The 13686-nt window shown below is 52.9% G+C and overlaps 1 protein-coding gene across 4 annotated transcripts; it reads left to right on the forward strand.

Annotated features, from left to right (window-relative positions):
- Positions 1-264: 264 nt before the first annotated feature.
- ATXN2L (ataxin 2 like) lies at positions 265-11457 on the forward strand. Of its 4 annotated transcripts, XM_082856280.1 has the most exons (23): positions 265-694; positions 2193-2229; positions 2447-2503; positions 2588-2659; positions 3059-3209; positions 3612-3736; positions 4582-4673; positions 5121-5321; positions 5931-6106; positions 6276-6386; positions 6942-7136; positions 7225-7296; positions 7546-7616; positions 7792-8087; positions 8166-8235; positions 8615-8761; positions 8886-8958; positions 9052-9239; positions 9591-9720; positions 9811-9932; positions 10098-10310; positions 10437-10680; positions 10830-11457. In XM_082856280.1, exons 1-23 carry the CDS (start codon positions 399-401, stop codon positions 10982-10984), a joined length of 3294 nt encoding a protein of 1097 aa, XP_082712406.1. In that variant the 5' UTR covers positions 265-398; the 3' UTR covers positions 10985-11457. The 4 variants fall into 4 exon arrangements, with proteins under 4 accessions (XP_082712406.1, XP_082712404.1, XP_082712405.1 ...); XM_082856278.1 differs by having other exon boundaries at positions 10437-10856; XM_082856279.1 differs by having other exon boundaries at positions 6945-7136; positions 10437-10856.
- The last annotated feature ends 2229 nt before the right edge of the window (positions 11458-13686 follow it).

Consider the following 13686-nt stretch of genomic DNA (forward strand, 5'->3'; position numbering starts at 1 on the left):
ACCTTTTTTTATTCTCGCCTCTCCCGCCCGGAGCTAAACGCCCCGGTGCGCGCGGACAGCTCGCGCCGCCGCTCCCTCCTCTCCCCCCCCTTCGGGAGCTCCCGCCCGGGCTCTCTTCCCCCTCCCCTTTCCCCGGCGACGCGCACGCGCGCCAAGCCGGCTCGCGCCCTCTTGCTTTCCTCCGGCCCGCGAGACCCCCTCCCCTTCCGCCTCGCGGCGCTTCCTCGCACCGCGATCTTCTCTCTCCACCCCCGACACCGCGGGGCTCGCCCCCGCCCGCCAACGGCGGGTCCCCAGCTTCCCAGTCCTCGTCGTTTCCCGCGCTCTCCGGCGGGGGCCCAGCCCCGGCTTCCTCTCTCCCTCCCTTCCCCCTAATTCCCCTTCCGGACGCTGCCATCATGTTGAAGCCTCAGCCGCCACAACAGACCTCCCAGCCCCAGCAGCCGCCCCCCACGCAACAGGCCGTGGCCCGCCGGCCTCCCGGGGGCACCAGCCCTCCCAACGGCGGCCTCCCGGGGCCCCTGGCCTCCACCTCGGCTCCCCCAGGGCCTCCCGCCGCTGCTTCCCCCTGCTTGGGGCCTGCAGCCGCTGCCGGGAGCGGGCTCCGCCGGGGAGCTGAGAGCATCTTGGCGCCGCCGCCGCCGCAGCAGCAACATCAGGAGAGGCCAGGGGCAGCGGCCATCGGCAGCGCCAGGTGAGGATGGGTGGGTTTCCGGGCGCTGGAGCCGAGGTGGCTGAGACACCGCGCGAGGCGGACTTCCAGCCTGGCCACCTTTGAGGGGCGCCAGGGGGAGTGGGGAAACCCTGGGAAGCTGGGGTTGGGCCCCTCAGGTCCAAACAGGTCGGAGGAAAAGGGCCCCCGGATGGCCACCGGGGCATTTAGGGGCCGTGTTCACCTCTGCGAGCCTAGTCAGGGCTCGGGACCTGGGCTTTAAGGGCAGGCAGGGCGCATCCCGCCAGCGGCGTCGGAACGAGGAGTTTGGGGGGGGTGAAGAGGTGATCGGGGTCCCCGGCTCCATTACCACGAAGGGTCTGGCGGTCCCCGGCTTCAACCAATGGGGAGTCAGCTGCGGGAAGGGGTCCCTGGCCGTAGCCAATGGAGGGGGGCGCGCGGCCCACAGTTTGGCCAATGGGGAGGGAGGGACTTGGGAGCGAGTTGCTACCTCCCCCTTCCCAGTCTGGCCAGTAGGAGGGGAGCAGGGTGGGCGGGGGGACGGAAGGAGGGACGAAGCTGGGAGGACTGCGGGTCGGGAACCTCCAGCGCGCGCGCGCGCTCTTCCCCTACGTGTGCGCGGATGCTGTGTCTTATGACCCGGCCATTCTCCAGCCCCGGGTAACATATAGGGCAGCTGCTGGGAGTGTGCGTGGACGGGATCGCCTGGTGTTCTTGGATGAGTGGTGGACACCCCACTCGGTTTCTTCTGTGTGTGGGTGTATGGAATTGAGAGTGGAGGTACACGCAGGCGCAATGGGTTCTGATCGCGTGGGGGGGGGGGGTTGGAAGAGGCCCGTGGGCTTTAGTGCGCAGGCGCAGACCGGGCGAGGCTTCCCGGTGGATAGGTTTTGCGGCTGCGCTGTCCCCCAGCCCCGCCAACGGCCCCCCTGATCGCCCTCTTCAACCGCTGGTTACATCACCCAGCGAGGAGCAGGGTTACCGGGCGATAGGTGACCCCTCCCAGAGTGGGTAACAGGCTGAATGAGTAAAGAAGTCGAGAAGGGTGGATTATAGAGGGAGTACCCCCATCCTCCAGGGTTTAGGACGTAAAAATGATGGTCTTTTCTGTTTCGGAAGTAATATGCCTGAGCTAGGTAGTTCCAAATCTGCACTCTGTGAGTTTCCACCTTTACATCGGGGGTGGGTTATTTGTTGTCGAATATTGTAGCATTTGTCTTTTGGAAGCATGCAGCCCTGGCCCTCTTGCAGAAAGTGAGACGGTTGTGTTGAATTGGCTTCTTAAAGCAATTGACAACTGTTGATGATTGACTGGCATTTGGAGAAAATGGCTTTTAATGCCTGTGTTTCTTTCTCTATAAAGTGAGAATTTGAAAATCTTGTTGATTAATTGGTTTGTACCCTAAATGATCATCTTCACATGGCATCTGGCTCTAGCATACCAAGTTCTTTGAAATCAGTTGTATAAGAGGGATTGAACATATTTAAATAACTAGTTTCTCATTTCTTTCTCTTACAGGGGACAAAGCACAGGAAAGGGACCCCCACAGTCACCGGTGAGTGCCTTTTCCCCCCTGCCTAAGGTACAGAGACCTAAAAGATGTATATGTGGGGGTATAGGGCAGATTAGGTGCAGAAATAGTCAGATGGGTTCAGAAGCGCAAGGGGCACAGCACATACAAGGTGAGTGTGCATGGAATGTGGACATTTTGAAGGAAGGTGAGATGGTGACTGGCTGTTCCTTTATTTGTCCCTCTCCTGTGTTACTGACAGGTGTTTGAGGGTGTCTACAACAATTCCAGAATGCTGCATTTCCTTACAGCTGTTGTGGTAAGTGGGTACCTAACCCCTAGGTTGAGGAATGTAATGCATCAGTTTGCTAGAGGCACTCTTCTTACCACCCCCCCCTTTCAGGGCTCCACTTGTGATGTAAAGGTAAAGAATGGTACCACCTATGAAGGTATCTTCAAGACCCTGAGCTCAAAGGTCAGTGTATTCAAATTAGCTTAGCTTTGGAGTTACATGGGAGGAAGAGGGGGAGAATGAAATAGGCTCAGTTGCAGATATAAATTGAGTGGTGTTGGTCAGCATTGTGGCTGTACTCATTTTTGTAGGCCTGTGCCGGAATAGTGCTGCATGCACTTAAAAGATATGGGTTTGAGATTTGAGGGCTCAGTACTATGATGTTAAAATGCTCAACTTTAAAGATGTGAATTTTTAAGTTTGGGACTTTGGCTAAGTCCTGTGGCTGGTGTTGAGAAGACAGTGCACGTGAGAATGTGGTGTTGGGGAAAGTTTAGAAAGGGTAAAACAAAAGTAGTCATATTTTTGTCTTCACATTTCTTGATCCTGACCCTTGGGTGTTGGGAAATGGGACTTTTGTAGTTTGAACTGGCAGTAGACGCTGTGCACCGGAAAGCATCGGAGCCAGCAGGTGGTCCTCGTCGGGAAGACATTGTGGACACCATGGTGTTTAAGCCAAGTGATGTCATGCTTGTCCACTTCCGAAATGTTGACTTCAATTATGCTACTAAAGGTATATTTTTGGGCCAGGGTGTTATGTCAGACCCACTTCTTGAGTAGAGGGCAGAGAATGTGATGACTTGTTTCTCCTCCTCCCTCCCCCTCTTTACCATCTTCCTTTATCTCTGAGGAAGATGGCTAGATTTTTCTTCTTGAGAATGTGTCTTAGTGTCTGAGATGCAGGGGAAGGAGTTCCAGCCTGTGTTGTGGTTCTTCATAGTCTCCTTGCTTTGTTTCCAACTCCTTGTTCCTTCTGAACTCTTAGAATGAGGCTTTTTATGCCGTACCCCCCCCTTGCCCCCACCCCCCAGACTCTGGCACACAGAAACTTTTCTTTACTCCCTTGGTGGGAGGGGTGTTGGAAAGAAGGCTGTGAAATATCACCTGACTCCTGATCTTCAATCTGCCCTCACAGACAAGTTCACTGATTCAGCCATTGCCATGAACTCGAAGGTGAATGGGGAGCACAAGGAGAAGGTGCTTCAGCGCTGGGAGGGGGGCGACAGCAACAGCGATGACTACGACCTGGAGTCTGACATGGTACAGTCTCCTTCCCTGAGAACCTGAGAGCTGGGGAGCTCTGCTCCCAGAATGTGGGTTGTTGACACTGCATAATTCTTGGAACTGAGCGTTGCTGGGGTGGGCGGGGGGGACCACTTTTGCTATTGCTTGTTGATGGCAGTTAGAGTCCAATGGAAAAGTACAGAAAATAACAAAACAGAAATACCTGTTCTTCCATCATCTGTGATTGACAGCTGTTAACCTTTGCTTCAAGTCAGTTTCTTTCCAGCCTGGAAAAAAAAAATATATATAGATGAGATTGAGTACTGTGTAGGCCCATTTTCCTTTCTCAGAACAACTACTGTGACCATTTAAAGTTGCTCATTAGTGAGCACATTGTTATTTTACTGCATTAATTTGTCTAAAATTTACTTTTCTTATAGATTTTGAATTTTTCATGTTGGTCTGTGGATCTAGTCATTGCTCTTAACTGTTGTGTATTGTCCTATTTATATGCATGTACATGTATGTATATACAACAAATTGTATTTATCCTTTACTGATCGGTGTTTCTTTGGGCATTATTTTGGTATTGAAGATAGCGCCTTAGTGAATTGTTAGAACATGTATCCCCATGTACGTATGCCAGAATTTCCCTGGGATATAAACCTGGAAATGGATGTTAGGTCTTAAAGACTTCTCTTTTGCTAGATATTGCCGGTTTGTACTACAGTCCGTAGTACTAGTTGACATTCCCACCAGCTGTGTTCCTTTTTTCACTCTTGATTTGGTCAGATTTTTAATCTTTCAACCTGATGGATGACAAAGACAGGTTATTGTTGCTTTCCTTCCTGGGTTTTAAAACATTCTCCCTTTTCCTTTAGTCCAATGGATGGGACCCCAATGAAATGTTCAAGTTCAATGAGGAGAACTACGGCATAAAGACCACCTATGACAGCAGTCTCTCTTCTTACACGTGAGTGTCTTTTGGTACTTCTCATGTGGTACAGCTTGAGGTGTGGGGTCATCAAGAGAGGCGGGTGGGTCTCTAGGTGGAACATAGCTTTTGTACATGCTTTTCTGGGTGCTGGGTTGCGCACTCTCCACTCCTGATCTGCCTGTGAACTGCTCCCGCAGAGGTTTTCTCTTTTAACCTTGATTCCATGAGTAGAATTAACTGCTTTCTTGTCGATACTTTTCCTCTAAAACGTTAACAGATTTATATATGTGTCTAAGTGTCCCTCAGATTCAGAGATAGGCCTTGCGGCTCTGCCTGGGACCCTCCTAAATGCCAGTTCAATACATGCTGAGTTGTTGAAGGGTTTAAGCACCTACATATCTGAGCTGGTGATGGGACTGATAGAAATGTCTTCCCTTTTTCCCCTCTTGTCCTGTGGTACTGGGATGGTCGTGGTCCTCTCAGGGTGCCCTTAGAGAAGGACAACTCGGAAGAATTTCGTCAGCGGGAGCTGCGTGCAGCCCAGTTGGCTCGAGAGATTGAATCGAGCCCCCAGTACCGCCTGCGGATCGCCATGGAGAATGATGACGGGCGCACCGAGGAGGAGAAGCACAGTGCAGTTCAGCGACAGGGTTCAGGACGAGAGAGCCCCAGCTTGGCATCTAGGTGATTACTAGGGGTGGCTGGTCCATGTGGGGCTCACCGTTTGGGCCAGGGCTTGGGCCAAGAGCTCGGTATACTCTTGTTGAAGCCTCACAGCCATATAGGTTTATACATAGTTATTCCTAGTTCTTAGGTTTAGGAGACTGAAGTCTAGAATCATTAGGTAATTTGCCCAAGGTAACAAGGCTAAAGCTTATGGATTAAGGACAGGTTTTTTTCAGCTTTTTGATACATGTTCTTTTTCCTCTGCGTATTCATTCATATGTTTTTCTACTCTTCCCTTTATGAAAATGAAACCAAAGTGTATAGTGTCTTATAAAAGCTGCACCTTAAACCACAGTGTGAAACTACCTTTCTTGTAGGCCAGGAGGGTTAGGATTGTGGAGTACTGGCTGCTTTGTTCTGGTCAGGGGTTGATGCAACATAAGGGCATAATCCTGGAGTCACAGAACACATAACCAGGACAGTTCGTCAAGTGCAAGAGTGCAGACAGCCGAAACCAGGCACAGTTGTGTGTGTGTGTTGAGGCAGGAGGTAGACTTTAGGAGGAGGGCTTCATCTTCGTAAAATGTGTTTTGTGGCTACTTAATGTTATTTGAACTCTCTCCCCAGGGAGGGAAAGTATATCCCTCTACCCCAACGAGTTCGGGAAGGTCCCCGGGGAGGAGTTCGATGCAGTAGTTCTCGGGGTGGCCGGCCTGGCCTTAGCTCTTTGCCACCTCGTGGCCCTCACCATCTTGACAATAGCAGCCCTGGCCCAGGTTCTGAGACACGCGGTATCAATGGAGGTGAGTTATGAAGCAGACTTGCTGGGGGCAGGGAACAGGAAGGTAAGGAGGTGGGGAAGACAATTAAAAGGATTTAGATGGGTTAGAAGGAAGGTGTGTTGATGGTAATGTAATAGCAAGAACTCTGCCTCTTTTTTCCCATCTTTAAAAAAAAAAAAAAAAAAATTAGGCCCTTCCCGCATGTCCCCTAAGGCACAGCGGCCTCTGAGAGGTGCCAAGACTCTGTCTTCCCCCAGCAGCAGGCCTTCTGGAGAAGCTTCTGTTCCACCTCCTCCTGCAGGTAAGATTCCAGTGGTGTTACATGAAGAAATGGATAGAAATTTGTGAAGGGATGTAAATACGTCAGTTGTTAGAATGCTGGGATGGGAGACGGTTTCGAGATGTGATGAAAGGTGTTTTGGAGGCTTGGATTTATGCTTTTTAGGAAATAATTTTTCAGTTTCCCTCGTGCAGAAATCCCAGCGTGGCAATCCATGGGTTGTGTCTGGCCGGCAGATGTCTTTTGTTTAAATTAGTTGCCAACATTTTAAGACAGGAGAAAACATAGAAAATTTCTAACTTCTTTTGAAATACAGAAAGTTCTGCCAACACTGAACCTGTCTTGCTGCATAGCTCTGGTTGGCTGGAACTGAGTCATGCCTGTCCCTTTCAGCATTCCAGTCTTTCATGGTAGCCATGAAGCCATTTTACCTGCTTACCCTATCTGCTTTGCCCTTCTAAGTATTTAGGTTTGTGACCTTGTGGATAAACTTTTCTTGGTGTTTCTGGTGAGTCCCCGGTACCCATTGCTCATTGACCAGCAGTAACTATCACGTCGCTCTCCCTTTTCTTCCAGTAGGCCGGATGTACCCCCCACGCTCTCCCAAGTCAGCTGCCCCTGCCCCAATCTCAGCTTCCTGTCCTGAGCCTCCCATCGGCTCAGCAGTACCGACCTCTTCAGCTTCCATCCCCGTGACATCATCAGTTGGGGATCCTGGAGTAGGCTCCATTTCCCCAGCTTCTCCAAAGATCTCACTGGCACCCACAGATGGTAAGAGCCACCTGCTTGAGGGCCGTGGACAGTGGGAAGTGTGGTTCTGGAGAGAAGGGCCTTCATGCATCTCTCCTTTCTTGTTCAGTAAAAGAACTCCCAGCCAAGGAACCTGGGAGAACGCTGGAGTCCCAGGAGCTATCCCGGATAGCAGGGAAAGGTGAGGATTTTTTTTTTTTTTTTTTTTCCTGCCAGAGTCTATTACCCCTTGGATTAGGACAGCCTTTCAGTTAGGAAAGTTGTTGGAATTCAGAAGACGACAATGTGTATCAGCCCTCTGATCCTAACTTAAAGGGCTCTAAAGAGCTCTTCTTCTTGTTTTCCGTGGTTTCTTTGTCCTTTGGGATGCTGTGTAGCCACCTTCGAGAAAAGAAATGTATATTTTTTCCTTTTTTGGTATTTCTCATAGTCCCTGGCCTTCAGAACGAGCAGAAACGCTTTCAACTGGAAGAACTGAGAAAATTTGGGGCCCAGTTTAAGGTGAGAAAAGTGTGGGAATGAGCTAGGATGTTAGGATGGAGATGAAGGGGGTTATGGAATAGGCGCTGGGTGGCACCAAGAGGTGAGAGCAAGCAAAGATGAAGGAAGGAAGGTGGGCTTGGGGTCTGGACTGGACAGTACTCTGTACGTTGTGTATGTGTTTCTCTCCTTCCAGCTTCAGCCCAGTAGCTCCCCTGAGACCAGCCTGGATCCTTTTCCTCCCCGGATCCTAAAGGAGGAGGCCAAAGGGAAGGAGAAGGAGGTTGATGGTCTTTTGGCTTCAGAGCCCATGGGGTCCCCTGTTTCCTCCAAGACAGAATCCATATCGGATAAGGAGGACAAACCACCCCTGCCACCAGCAGGAGGGGCCGAAGGGCCGGATCAGCCCCCACCGCCTTGCCCAAGCCAAACCAGTAGCCCCCCAGTGGGCCTCATCAAGGGAGATGACAAGGATGAGGGCCCTGTTGCTGAGTGAGTGGGGTGGGGAACTGGGTGGGTATCGGGTGATGAGGGGAAACCGTGAGGATTTACTTTATTTTTCTCTCATAGACAAGTGAAGAAGTCAACATTGAACCCTAATGCCAAGGAGTTCAATCCCACTAAGCCGCTGCTGTCTGTGGTGAGATGGGCTGGGGGCATGTGGGCTTCGGGTTCCGTGAGGGAGACTTGGGAGCAGGTGCTAGAGCAGTGCGGGGCGGGGGCACCTGACCGTCAGGCAGTGAGAGGTGACAGAGTCTGGTAGTTAGGACACGGGCCCCCTGACTCCGCGTGATCCTCTGTGCCTGCAGGCTTTGTGATCTCAGGCCACTTAACCTCTCTGTCTCAGGTTCCTCACCTGTAATTTGAGAAAGCTCATCTCATAGGGCTTGGCGTGAGGCTTACCCAAGAAAAAGCATAGGATGTGCTTGGCGCACAGCACTCCGTGGATGCTGTTGCTTGGGGGGCGGGTACGGAAGTCATTAAGATATCTTACACGTGTCCTCCTTTGTCTCTCACAGAATAAATCCACCAGTACTCCAACTTCTCCTGGGCCCCGGACTCATTCAACTCCCTCCATCCCGGTGCTGACAGCAGGCCAGAGTGGGCTATATAGCCCCCAGTACATTTCCTACATACCTCAGATCCACATGGGACCAGCTGTTCAGGTGAGAGAAGAGACTGGGTGGCCCAGGGTAAGAGGTTTGGCTGGGCTGCCTGAGGGACCGAGTCACACCTGTTCTGAGCATTTATAAGCAAGTCGTTCAGTCTCACCTGTGTTCTTGTCCCTAGGCACCTCAGATGTATCCATATCCTGTGTCCAACTCAGTGCCTGGACAGCAGGGCAAGTACCGGGGAGCAAAAGGTGAGCAGGGTCAGGAGGGGCAGGCGGTGGCACTGCCTGGTGCCTGCTGGCAGATGGAGCTTGAGCTCTGCACTATTTTCCCCCCACCGGCAGGCTCCCTGCCCCCCCAGCGCGCGGACCAACACCAGCCAGCCTCAGCCCCTCCGATGATGCAGGCCGCCGCCGCCGCTGGCCCCCCTCTGGTGGCTGCCACACCTTATTCTTCCTACATCCCCTATAATCCACAGCAGTTCCCAGGCCAGCCCGCCATGATGCAGCCCATGGCCCACTACCCCTCGCAGGTGACTGAGGCGCGGGAGGAGAGAGGGGTGCAGCGCCCCCGCTTCTTAGGAAGCCCGCCTTCTCCATCTCCCACACTCTGGGAGCTGGCGAGGGAGGCAGGCAGAGTTCTGGGTGGTGGTGTCCCACTTGGGCTTCCGTCCTGGCTCTGGTAAGACCTGTGCAAGGCAGTGGATCCCTGGGCCTTAGTAGTGCCACACTTTATAGGGAAAAAGACTTAGTAGGGTTATTGTGAACGGGAAGCAGGGTGGTCGTGATGAGACCAGGGTAGCGCTGTTCCCAGGGTGCTCGGCAGCAGGCTACGCCTCCCGAGCCCTCTGCCGTGCCGACCGCTCCTCTCCTTGCTCCTCCAGCCGGTGTTTGCCCCCATGCTTCAAAGCAACCCACGCATGCTGACGTCGGGGAGCCATCCCCAGGCCATTGTGTCGTCCTCCACCCCTCAGTACCCTTCTGCAGAGCAGCCCACCCCCCAAGCCCTTTATGGTGAGTTCTGTACCCTCCCCCCTCCCAGCTGTGCTCCTCGGCCCCCTCCAGTGTGCTCAGCCCTGATTCTCTCCCCCTTTCCTGCTGTAGCCACTGTTCACCAGTCCTATCCACACCATGCCACGCAGCTCCATGCCCACCAGCCGCAGCCGGCCACCACGCCTACTGGGAGCCAGCCGCAGTCCCAGCATGCAGCCCCCAGTCCCGTCCAGGTGCCTGCCATGGGGGATCCAAGTGGGCGGGGCAGGAGTGAGTGGCTGCAAGAGGGATAGGGTAGGGATCATTCCCCAGCGGGGAGGGAGGACCAGGGGTCAGCAAGCGGTAGGCCGGGGGACCGGAGAATGAAGTGGCACTCACCCTCCACTTCTCCTTGACAGCACCAGGCGGGGCAGGCCCCACACCTGGGCAGTGGACAGCCACAGCAGAACCTGTACCACCCAGGGGCCCTGACAGGCACGCCGCCTTCTCTGCCGCCGGGACCTTCTGCGCAGTCCCCTCAGAGCAGCTTCCCCCAGCCAGCCGCTGTGTATGCTATCCACGCCCACCAGCAGCTGCCCCACGGCTTCACCAACATGGCCCATGTTACCCAGGTAAGAGCCCACGTGACCTGCTTTGCCACAAGGACCTGAACCCTCAGTGCACCTTTCACTTCAGGCTCCTGACACTGGGATTTTCAGAGCCCGTGTCTGAAAGGTGCCGCTTTTTGTTCTCTGCAGGCCCATGTCCAAACTGGAATCACAGCAGCCCCGCCCCCTCACCCTGGGGCTCCCCACCCGCCCCAGGTGATGCTGCTGCACCCACCCCAGAGCCATGGGGGCCCCCCCCAAGGCGCGGTGCCCCAGAGTGGGGTGCCTGCACTCTCAGCTTCCACACCCTCACCCTATCCCTACATCGGACACCCCCAAGGTGAGCAGCCTGGCCAGGCGCCTGGATTTCCAGGAGGAGCCGATGACAGGATTCGTGAGTTCTCGTTAGCTGGGGGAATTTGGCATGGAAGAGCTGATGGGCTGCAGGTGGGGCAGGATGCACGGGTTCTGGGTGGGGAGTGAGGGGTCTTGGAGGCAGGGCTGTCCCACAGGGCGCCTGCCGACCTGCACCTGTCTGTGAAGTATGTAGGGTGGGCAGAAGCCACAGTCGCCGCCGCCAGGGGCTTGCTCCTGGCTCTGTCCTTTGCTTCCCTCCGTCCTCGCTCAGTTGTGATCCAGCAGCCCCCCTCCCCACTGCCTCCCCAGCTCTCAGTGACCCCGACTGTCTCCTGACTTAGCCGAGGTAAGGTCAGCGCAGCAGACAGGGCCAGGCTGGGGTGTGGGGGGCTGAGCTGGGCACATGAGGAAGGGCTCTGGCTCACTGGGAAACGGCGATTGATCTGTGCTTCTGACAGCCCCATGAGACACCTTGAGGAGGCGCTCCTACCAGCACTGCCCCACACCCCGCACTGGACGGCACTGGATGCAGGGACAGCTGCTTGGGTTCTAATGCTCCTGCTCTCTTCTCTTTCCCCTCCAACCAGTTCAATCTCATCCCTCCCAGCAGCTCCCCTTCCACCCCCCGGGGAACTGAAGATTGTCCTGGCCGCGACCTGAGACCTCCATGAGTGGAGGGAAGAGTGACCTATGTCTCTTCCCCCAGCAGCTCGGACCAGTCCCAGCCCCCCAATCCCCCTTTCCCCCCGGGGGCGGGGGGAGCTGGGGAATTCCTGCCAAGCACCTTGAATGGGAAGGGGGGGCCTCAAAGTGGGCAGGGCCGGGGTCCAGCGGGGGTGGGGGGTTCCTGCTCTGCCCCTGCCCATCCCCACCCCATCTTGCCCTTCCATCCTCTCATCTATCCCCCCCACCCGCTGGAGACGAAGATCTTTTATTTTCTATTATTTATAACCTCAGACTTGGGCCCCCTGTTCTTTCTTCCCCATTAACTTGAATGACCTGCGTGAGAGACACAGATGCCCCACAAAGGATGGTTGGACAAGGACTTTTACTTTTTATTACATAAAAATATTTAAAAAAAATTAAAAAAAATAAAATTTTAAACTAACTTAACCCGCTTATAGTTTCCTCTTCGGAGAATAGTGAGATCGCAGCTCAGTTTTACGTGGTTCCCAAGGTGGGGCAGTGTAACAGTACAGCCCAAAGATGCCTTTCTGGCTCTGTAAGTGCTACACAGGTCACCCAGTCTCTGTGGCTGTTTTCTCCCCTCAAAGTTGGCCTCATAGGTATGGTTTGAGGTTTTCATTTCTGATATAAGTACTTCATGAGTTATGTCTACCTCTTTACACTGAAAAGTACATTTAGTGTTTTGGGCCACTGGAAATAAGGGCCTGACTGGTACACAGCTGAGAGGTCTTGGGTGTGGGTGAGAGCTGTAAGATGAAGCTGCTGGTGAAAGTGGGGAGAGGGCTGAACTGAGCCAGGCTGAGGGGAGCAGGAGCTAAATGAGGAAGAGGGGAGGCAAGTATGGGATGGAGAAATAACAGGCTGCAGAAGAGGGGGTTCTTTCAGAGACGGAATTCTTACTATAGGACCTGGCCTTGGTTTCTTGTCTATAAAGTGAAGATTTCACCCTTAGAGGTTAGAGGATGGGACTGGTGTTCAGTTATAGGCAGAGAAAATTGGCTGAGACCAGGGCAGGAAGAATGAAGTTAGATATTGGGGGAGAATTCCCAGGTGTGAGTATCTGAAACCTGGTATTTGGCAGGCATGGCACTGGGGAAGACAGGCGAGGTGTTTAAAGAGGCGAGGAGAGAAAGGGGTTATCTGTAGCAGCTAACTGGCTGTTAGAAACGGGCTGGTGTGGGGTTCCAAGTGACTGGAGCTGTCTTAGGGGCCATCCGTTGGGGTTGGGAGGCAGCCCATGATGGAAGAAACAGGAGCAGGAAAGCCTTCAATTGGGCTCCTGATGTTTGCAGTGCAGATGGAGACAGGTTTCTGTAGTCCTGGGAGAGGTGTAATTGCAGGCATTCCTGAGTAGCCCTTCTGATGATAATTTATTCCTAAGAGCAGAAGTCTTGAAGTTGGAAAGGAACTAAGCCTCCCCCTCCGTCAGGAATCCTGTGAAACCCTTCAGCCTCACCTTGGACACTGAAGAGGGTAAAACAAGTAACCTCGCTTTACTGTTGGACAGTACTTTTCATGAAGTTCCTTTGTCCTCTCAAGTTTGCCTCGTTCTGGAATCACCGATCAGCCTTTTTCAAAACAGCTCTCAGGTTGGGCCCAAGACCACCTTCCCTTCTGAGCTGCTTGTGAACAGGTTGTCGGTCCTGAATATACTCATTTGTCAGGATCCAAGTTTGAAAGGGTGCCCATTAATCCCTGCTGAATGTTACCTTTTTTGTTGGGGGTCAGCATCTGACCGGTAATTTCAAGTTTTTGTAAGTCGCAGCACTTTTTTCTTTTGGGCCGTGCCATGCAGCTTGTGGTGTCTTAGTTCCCCGACCAGGGATTGAACCCTGGCCCTGGGCAGTGAAAGCAGAGTCCTAACCACTGGCCTGCCGGGGAATTCCCCCAAATCTCAGCATTTTACTCCCTGTGTATTTGATAAACAGACCTTATTAATGTTAAATATAAGTAAATGTTGAAAATGAAAGTTTCATGCTATAATTTTTTTTTAACTTGGACGAAATATTTTATTCACTTTCAGTAACCATAACTTCAGTTATGATTGATTGTTCCCAGCAGGACATGCTACAGTTTCTCACACCTGTTTGGAATTAGTGATATGGTGGTGGTAACCCATCAAGCAAATTATGTATTTACCAAGTGTATTTTATGTGCTGGGTAAGATGCAGTTCCCAGTATCAAGCTTAAATAAAGGCAGCTAGACATTAACAGCCTAGTAACTACTCAGAGGAAACCAGGTGGGTGTGGCACCTGAACTGGGCCCAAGCTACAACCACTTTCCCGGTATCTCCCAGTAGGATATCCAAAATATAGCCTATTATATGTAGCGTTTTGCTAGGCAATCAGACAAAGC

Source organism: Leucopleurus acutus (assembly GCF_964270905.1).
Source record: "Leucopleurus acutus genome assembly, chromosome: 16".
Taxonomy (NCBI): Eukaryota; Metazoa; Chordata; class Mammalia; order Artiodactyla; family Delphinidae; genus Leucopleurus; species Leucopleurus acutus.

Coding starts and splice junctions, on each gene's coding strand:
- ATXN2L (XM_082856280.1), top strand. CDS start 399: ATGTTGAAGCCTCAGCCGCCACAACAGACCTCCCAGCCCCAGCAGCCG. Junction 8,762..8,885: donor ACATGGGACCAGCTGTTCAG/GTGAGAGAAGAG, acceptor TCTTGTCCCTAG/GCACCTCAGATGTATCCATA. Junction 10,681..10,829: donor AGGAGCCGATGACAGGATTC/GTGAGTTCTCGT, acceptor CTGTCTGTGAAG/TATGTAGGGTGGGCAGAAGC.